Source organism: Schistosoma mansoni, chromosome 2, assembly GCF_000237925.1.
Source record: "Schistosoma mansoni strain Puerto Rico chromosome 2, complete genome".
Lineage (NCBI taxonomy): Eukaryota > Metazoa > Platyhelminthes > Trematoda > Strigeidida > Schistosomatidae > Schistosoma > Schistosoma mansoni.
Window position 1 is genome coordinate 6,669,619 of NC_031496.1, and position 9,303 is coordinate 6,678,921.

The 9,303-nt window shown below is 35.5% G+C and overlaps 1 protein-coding gene across 1 annotated transcript; it reads left to right on the forward strand.

Moving 5' to 3' along the window:
• Positions 1 to 4,302: 4,302 nt before the first annotated feature.
• On the forward strand, positions 4,303 to 9,303 carry Smp_212150 (vam6/vps39 related; the record flags this gene model as incomplete). Its single annotated transcript, XM_018795490.1, has 5 exons — positions 4,303 to 4,502; positions 5,325 to 5,550; positions 6,228 to 6,612; positions 7,310 to 7,455; positions 9,058 to 9,303. The coding sequence occupies 5 exons, from the start codon at positions 4,303 to 4,305 to the stop codon at positions 9,301 to 9,303; spliced, it is 1,203 nt and encodes a 400-aa protein (XP_018649797.1).

The following is a 9,303-nucleotide window of genomic DNA, read 5'->3' on the forward strand; positions in this document are numbered from 1 at the left end:
GAATAATTTTAAAAAAATGTAATTCAGTTTAAGGATTTCGTTCTCTGGAATGAACTGTCAGGTAAATAGAGGAAGAGTTTACAAGTTAACCAGGTGTTTGTTAGAATAATATCACAGCGGAGTTTATTCAAAAAATCCATTGCCATTTTAAGTGCAAAGTTGTGAGGTCGACGGATTAATCCAACATTTTAAATTACTTTTTATTGTTATAAAGACGAAGTGTTGATTGCCTTTTTTTAATTATGGCGTACCTGAAGTGTTTTATTGCTATTTGTTCCTATTTGTGATAGAATAAAAGGACATACTTTACTGCACTGATAACAAATGCAAATATTGTTTATTTTTACTATGTTTATTTCAAATCGTCATTTATTTAAACATTCCAGCTTTAAATTCATACCGTTTGGAGCACTGAAACTTATATTTATTTCACAGCTTTTATGAATAAGTATATCAGTCATCGAGGATTTGGAATTTTCCATTACTATTTGTTCCTACTCTTATTGTATTCTTCTGATCGATATTTCCAACTTATGTGTCTGTGGAGATAGTTAGGATAGGATTATTTTGTAGCTACATTTTGCCACTGTTTCCATCTCTTTCGATAGTTTTCATAATTTGTACATTATATTTGAGTGGCTGTAAAATAGATGCTTAAAACCGCACGACATTGTATTCTTCCTTGTTTGTTTTGGATTATGCGCTCGCCAATACACTGTTGCAAATATATGCCTCTTGTTCTCTTAACATTGTTACTCGTATATTACTTACTTACTTACGCCTTTTACCCCTCGTGGAGGAGCATAGGCTGCATACTAGTTTTCTCCATCCAACCCTGTCCTGGGCAATCCTTTCCTGTTCTTACCAGTTGTTATTCATCCTTTTCATATCTGCTTCTATTTCTCAGCGTAAAAAGTTCTTTTACCTTCCTCTTTTCTGCTTCACTTCCAGATTCCAAGTTAGGGCTTGCCTCGTGATGCAGTTTGGTGATTTCCTCAACGTATGTCCGATCCACTTCCAACGTCTTTTCTTAATTTCCTCTTCAGCTGGAAGCTGGTTTGTCCTCTCCCATAGAACGCTGTTGCTGATAGTATCCGGCCAATGGATGCTGAGTATTTTGCGTAGACAACTGTTTATAAATGCTTGTACCTTCTTGACGATGGATGTAATAGTTGTCCACGTTTCAGCTCCGTAAAGTAGGACTGTCTTGATGTTCGTATTTAAGATTCTGACTTTGAAATTAGTTGACAGTTGTTTTGAGTTTCATATGTTCTTCAATTGTAGAAATGTTGCCCTTGCTTTGCCAATCCTCGCCTTCACATCTGCATCGGATCCTTTTTTTGAAGATCTTGCTTTTCCCTTGTGTATGTTGAGGCCTATTGATGCAGAGGCTGCTGCTACACTAGTTTTCTTCATCAACATTTGTTGGGGATAGGAGATCTAGGCAATCTGCGAAGTCCAAATTTAATTAATTCTGAGCTGTGCATTGTATTCCGTGCATGCCCTCAGATGTAGAAGTTTTCATAATCCAGTCAATCATCAGGAGAAAGAGGAAGGGGGGAGTAGACAGCCTTGCCTGACTCCATTGCTTACTGGGAATGCATCTGTCAGCTGTCCTGTATGCACGACGTTGCACTGTAGTCCGTCGTATGAGTTCTGGATAATGTTGACAATCTTCTCAGAAACCTCATAGTGTCGAAGAAGTTTCCATAATGTTCTCTGGTCCACACTGTCAAGTACCTTCTCATAGTCAATGAAGTTGATGTATAGTGACGAATTCCACTCAACTGATTGTTCCACAATGATCCGTAGTGTCGCAATTCGGTCTGTGCACGACCGATCCTTACGGAATCCAGCCTGTTGATCTCAAAGTCGAGCGTCTACTGCGTCTTTCAACCGGTTGAGCAACACTCTGTTGAAAACTTTTCCTGGTACTGACAACAAACTGATGCCTCTGTAATTCTCACATTTGCTCAGATCTCCTTTCTTTGGTATCTTGATGAGGTATCCTTCTTTCCAGTCCGTTGGCTGGAAACAACACTCTCGTCGACTGAATTTTCAGGAATTGATCTTCAACCAGGAGGTTCACTTATCGACTTAGAATACGCAGATGACATAGTCCTGTTTGATGAAGACACCGACAAAATGCAGAGTCTTCTGTTAGAACTGAGTAATAATGCTAGGATGTTTGGGATGCGTTTCTCCCTATCCAAATGTAAATTGTTACTCCAGGACTGGCCTGCGTCAACACCTGAACTAAGGATAGGGAGTGAAGTAGTCGAACGCGTGGACAACTTCACTTATCTTGGAAGTCTGATCAGCCCTAATGGGTTGGTGTCTGACGAAATCTCAGCACGGATTCAAAAGGCTCGTTTGGCTTTTGTCAACTTACGTCACCTATGGCGAAGACGAGATATCCGTCTATCAATTAAGGGACGAGTATACTGCGCAGCAGTTCTCTCTGTTCTACTTTACGGCTGCGAAACGTGGCCATTAAGAGTAGAAGATACTCTTAGGTTACTAGTATTTGACCACAGATGCCTTAGAAATATTGCTCGCATCTGCTGGGATGACCGGGTAAGTAATAGTGAGGTTAGACGCAGGGTATTAGGGAATGATGGTAAATTAGTTGATGAGGTTATGAATCTTCATCGACTGAGATGGTTGGGCCACGTGTTAGGTATGCCTGAACACCGATTACCACGACGCGCAATGCTGACTAGTATTGAGGATGGTTGGAAGAGAGTTAGGGGCAGCCAAACCAAAACATGGCATCAGTGCTTGAAGTCACTAACTTCTAGTCTGAGCCATGTTGGTAGATGCAGACTACCTGGTTGGGGTTCGGTTGACTATCGTAACCAATGGTTGGAGACTCTGTGTGACATGTCTGAGAATGGATCACAATGGCGTAGGTGTATACACTCTTTATGTTCCCTTAAACCTTGATATTAAAATTGCTTCATAACTTTTTTCCTTCCTATATTATATCCTTATATACAACCTATCTTTATATACTACCACCACTAAATAAATTACTTCTATGAATCCGGTGTTGATCTTGTTGTGCTAACGAGTTATGGCAACTTGGACCGATGCATATATGTGCCTGGTCCTACGTTGTAGCTGACTGACTGACTGACGAGTCCGTTGGCACTTGTTCCTCCTCCCAGATCTTCTTGAATAGAAAGTGAAGCTGTTTTTTCTGAAAAATATATTCATCAGCTTTGGTATGCTAAGTTGCCGAAAAAAAGGATCACTGCCCCAAAGAGCTTAACTGTGATCAGTAGATAATTATTATTCTGTAATATTGATAATTAATAAGCTGTAAATTATAAATGTATTCTGCAAATCAGCATTCACTAACTTAGAAACAACACAGTTCTCATCAATGGGTTTAAATTTCATCTCAAAACGAAGCTTTGAATCTTCCACAAATCAATACTTTGTGTATTAACAGACTCACTTTTGTTATGTTAAAACAAGTAACTATAGAAGTTCTTTCCATCGTTTAGCTTCAATCTTTAATCTTTCTAGAAGTTCATTATTCTATTTCAATTCAACATAGTTTATTCTTATAAAAGAAACACAGCAAATACTAATAAATCTCTGTGATGGTGTCTCATTGATAAACATAGACATATTATTGCTTCATTTACCATTTCCACTTTATTCATGGTCGATAGAATTTGATCAGAATTATCAACTAAACAAATATGATATTGGCTATTACTCAGTGAATAATCAATGTAAACACCTTTGTTTTATAGGAGGTCAGTCGCTTCGCGAATCAATCAGTGGTAACGTCCGAAACTGTAAGGCTACGCGATGCAAATCTATGTCCAGTTTCTTCAAGTATTCAGATGCAACTTGCTGACGAGTCTTAGCTCAAACGAAACGGACGTCTAGGGTTTCTTGCTGACTACCTTTAACCACCTTATTTTGTTCACTTCATTCATGACCCACACATATTTTTGCTTCTTATCTCAAACAACTCGTGTTTACTACTAACTAAGATCAATTAAAATAGTAAGAGAGCCTACGAACCATTAAATATTCATTACATCTTGGTATTTGTCTTATTTGTGGTGACGTTTTGAACCTTTTTGTTGAAACACAGTAGTTAAACTTGATTATATGAATTAGTCTTTACATGTAATTAATCGCTGACGATCTGTCTGGCATGGTCGTTGATTCGGAGACAACATATATGTTTTCATATAACTACCTTCTTTATTTCTTCTTCATTTCTTTCACTTTCTTGTTTTTTCTTTATTTTTAAAGCGTTCTAATCGGTTTAGAGATATGCTAACAAATTCATTATGGCCCTTACCTGATCAAGGTGGTTTTAAACGCTCGCGACTGATTAATTCACTTATTAATAGTTCATTTAAAGATGACAATGCTTCAAAAATCTGTGATCCAGATATTTTACCTTCTATTCCACAATATCCCTCTTATATTGATGTATGTGATGTACATACACGCTATGCAGTAGCATTAATGTAAGTTAGTATAAATATTTTTCATTAGTTTGGGTGAGTGTGTTCACGTCATATGATTTGTAAGGATCAATAGATTAGTGTTAATTTGTCCAAGGAAATCGGAAGAAAGTTGAGAAACTGTGTCTCATGATAGGTGACATTCGTTGGTGCGGATTGTTCGGAGTTCCAAATAAATACTCCTAACCTTAAAATTCGAACTCACAATAGACTTAAATTGATTTAATTGCAGAATGTTTTTAATAGCACAACTATTTCGACCCGTCATCTTCAAACAATCAGTAAACAATGACGTTTGTATGTTCTAGAAGTTCAGGAGTAATCGATCTCCATGGATTAACCAAATATTAAGTGATTTTGTACCGTTTGGATACAATTTGATGCTGGGTGCTTCAAAGGTAACTATGAAGCTCTTTTAGACCTTGAATCTAACTAGAGCTAATAATTATCTAAGCATATGTTACGATTTACCTTCCAGTTCAGATTCTACACACGTCATAAGAAACTCAAATGATGATTGTTGCAACGCATATGTATTTACAAGTAGCAAGAATGTCACAAGAAAAACTTCTTGATCATAATAGTCCCCATCCACTACCATCGTATGATCTGTTTGATTTTCACTAACATATCAACACGATTCTGTAAAACTGTAGATCAATATCTCAAACATTCCTTTTTTACTTATGAAGTCACTATTTCGATTCTTGTCTCACCCGATCTGATTTATTTCAAGTAGTACGTTGGGTTTTCATACAATAAATACTGTCAAAACTTTAAATTTTACTATTCATTTAGTAATTAATTACATTTTTTCTGTTCTAGGCGTAGAGCACAAACATTACAACCGGCTAATAAACCATTTGCATTTAAAGTTAATGATGAACAACCGAAATCTGGAGCTGTAGCACGATTACGCCTACGTCTTATACGTTTTCTCGTACATCCTGGTGCAAATTATTCTTGTAGTCGATTATTGGCTAAATGTCCTTATGATGCATTTTTTGAGGAGCGTGCTTTCTTGTTGGCCAAGTTAAATAAGCATGAACATGTATGTTATGTAGATCGCCCAGTCCTGATTAATTTTCTATTCATATCTGAAAATGATTAAACATACGAGACTAGTAGACTGTTAATTAGTCTATCTATCTTCATTATGTAATTATTCAATAAGTGGTCTATAGTAACTCCATACTGTATTAGCTATAAAATTCTACTTAAATTATTAATCTTACTGAAATTATCATTAAATATATATTCACCTATCGCTCCGTTTTGTATCACTTATAATCCAGTTATGCATAGAACCGGATTCCTTGCGTTTGATGTTTTATTCATGTTTTTAGTATTGATTTCGAGTCAGAAAAAATAATTTGATATTTATCAGCTAGCTAAGTATCCATTCAATTTTTCCTGGTTAGCGTTTTTTAGCGAGTTATTTTTCTACGGGATGGGGTCGCTAACCCCACGCCTAACCCTCCTCCTTTATCCGGACTTGGGATCGGCAGTAACCCCCGGAGGGGCTACAGGTGGAGTTAGATAGTAATTGTATATTCCTAAATTGTTGGAAAGCAGTAGTGTAACTTAGGAGTTGGCACTGCAGGTGGTCAAGTATACAAATATTTAATCATGGTATATTTTAATAAAAGATGTCATTATACAAATCAAACTAGGCATTTTTAAGTTGCACCTAACTTACATATTTTATATTTATAATTATTTTTCTAGGCTCTCTCACTCTGGGTTCATTTACTAAATGATTGGAATAGAGCTGTAACTCATTGTATTAATGTTTATCAAAAAGGTGAACATCATTTGAATAATGTTGAAAACGTCGGGATGGATATCGTTCATACAGAAATTGTTGGCGCATGCGACGGTAGTAGTGATGGTAGTGGTAGTGCTATAATCGATAAGAAATCTTTATCATATGCACAAAATATACGAAATTCTCCTTCACTGGCTAATTCACCATTAATAGATAACAATATTAATGTGAATAGTAAAAATCAAAATGAAACACTGACCAATAATGATTGTGATATATTTTTTCTACTTATACAAATTTGTTTACATCCTACCGAACCTGCTTCTTTGGGCATCGTTCTACCTTGTAAGTTTGTTGTTTTGTTCTTAGTTTAAAAGAGTTGTTTGTTTTGTCCTACTAAAACACGTAGTTATTAAGTGGCTAGTAAATGATAAAATTCTGAAATTTCTATTCTACGATATATTTTACCTATTGGTTGTTGGTATAGACACTAACTACTTTGTTTGAGTCTGCGTGATTATCATAACTAATGATTAGTATCTTTGTTTCGTATGGCTCAGAATCGTTCGTAGTGGCACACATACACGTTTTGATTTACATTCGATCCTTATCTTGAAAATGATCTTGCTTCTTTTATTTCGTTGCTCAATTTTTCCCTTAAGTGATATTATTATTTGGTTTTCATTTGATAATTCCATCTCTCTGTGATTATGTGGTGTGGCACTTCAAACCCATTTCCATATGTCAGGTTGTACGTTGCTTTAGACTGATTAAATGGTTATTATTTAAAATAAGATACTTATCAATGGTGGTTTAACATTGATCAGTTCATGATCTCAGTTAAAGCTAAACAATCTTCACAACCCTATACTGATAAGATACTTAAGCAGTAAACACTCGCGAATAGTTCTGTTATTATTACTATTATCAATGGTTTATCTAAATTGTAGTGTGTATTTGTCATTTCCAGTTGAATTATTGGTTTAAAATGATGTATTTCACATTTAGCATCTTAAATAATTAATAATTTGTATTTTGCTAGCATCTCCCAACAAATCTACGCCATTTACTCCGAAGCCAAAGAAAGCACTTGAAATCCTTCACCAATATAGTACACTTGTAGATCCTATCAAAGTTATACGAATCATACCTACAGTTGCTTTGAGTTCTGTTGGGAACTACTTAAAGGTATGCAAAATTATCAATGACTTTATACATTATACCTAGCTAGTAATTCTAATGGAGGTTTCATATTGGTAAATCTTAAATTACCTTACACTGTAAGCTTGTTCAGATAGGGTTTAAGTTTGGCAAAAAAACAGTTGCTTTTATAATCTACTCCTTTTACCTCTAACAACATTCAAACAACTACTGAAATATATAAAATACTCGGCAATCTCCAACATTTTAATGATTGGTACATAGGTCGCTAACTGTTTATTACTTTTCGATCATGCACAATATATACTATAATAACAGTGCATAAGGTTGTTTGTACTATACCTCACTAACTTAGACGTTTGCGTACAGGACTTTAGAAACATCAATTGACCAAACAAGGATACCGTCTGATAAACAGCTTCAAAGTTCAATCCTGTCAAATGATTAACTGCAGGTTTAGTTCTAAGGAATGCAACATTTATTAATTTACAAGACCTTTAGCAGCATTCGTGGATCTGGTAGAAATGAATGCATACAAATTATCAATCAAATCTTATCTGAACTGTGCGAGATACCACTTTAGATATAACTAGTATGAAGCATATACTCTCATGGTTGCCCTATCAGTTACACAAGGTTTTACTGAAATGAGTACGTCAGTGACCTTAGTGAGAAGTGATGGAAAACTTTCAAATGATCCAATCAGTCCCCTGTCTTAAGTATCACTTTTATTCATTTAAAAAGCCGATTTTAGGTTCTCTAGATTAGTTATCTTATAGTGTTTGAGTACTTGTAGTTCCATCCACTAATCACCTAATGTTGTGATCAAAGTCACTTGAGCACCAATTTAATTGGGCTGCTTTCAGTACGTTCTAACCGTGATTCCTTGTCTAATTGAAAAATATTTGTAGATGTGTCATCTGACAACCTCGATCAATACAGTTTGGTGAGCCCGACGTAATCCAAATTTCTAGTGCCGTGCTTCGCTAATCGTCCACCTCGATAACCGTTATAATACAAATCTTAACGGTGCATAAAATCAGAAGGCAAAGAGAAGCGGCAGCTTCCGTTTTATTGACAAATGACACAGACCAGAAAGTTATGAGCACATGAGCAAATATCAGCGAGCGAAACAAAAATGACACCATTGGAGATGGCGAGTAAGCCAACTCACTTTAATCAAGCGTTAATCAATATTTATAGTCCGACAAGAATAAATGACAGACATGTGATAAATAGGATAAGAAGTGTACACACACCTACGCTCATATAAAAATGGTCAGGGTTAATAAGTGAATGATTAACAAGGTGAAAACATAACTCATGATGGATAGGTGAATTGACTTGTCCAGAAGGTAGAGTAAGGCATATGGACTTAACATACCAATCGATACTACAATCGTAACTTTGATGAACATCTCTATATGATCTAGTTTCTAGCCAAAAAGAAACTCATTACCTAAACTGTAGAGATATGAAAAATCCCTAACCCACCTATGTCATTATTGGTGCTCAAAATATATGTTTTTATTATATTACTCTTCGATATCTATACTGTTGTTCTGATTTATAGAATTTAAAAAATGAACGTTTACTTTTTCTCACTGTTTTTTTTCATGGCACATTTAGAACATGTTTATATCTCAAGAGAGTACATTGAATCAATTAGTTTTTCTTAAAAATGCTGCAAAATCTGAATTAATCGCATCATGTACAGATCGTATAAAAGTTACAAATAACCATCTTTCAATTTTACCATCTACACGTTGTCGAATATGTCGTCGACGTATTGGTAATAGTGCTTTTGTTAGACAACCAACAAGTGATGAATTAGAACACTATGGTTGTTGTCAAGATTTGATAAGAAAAAAATAA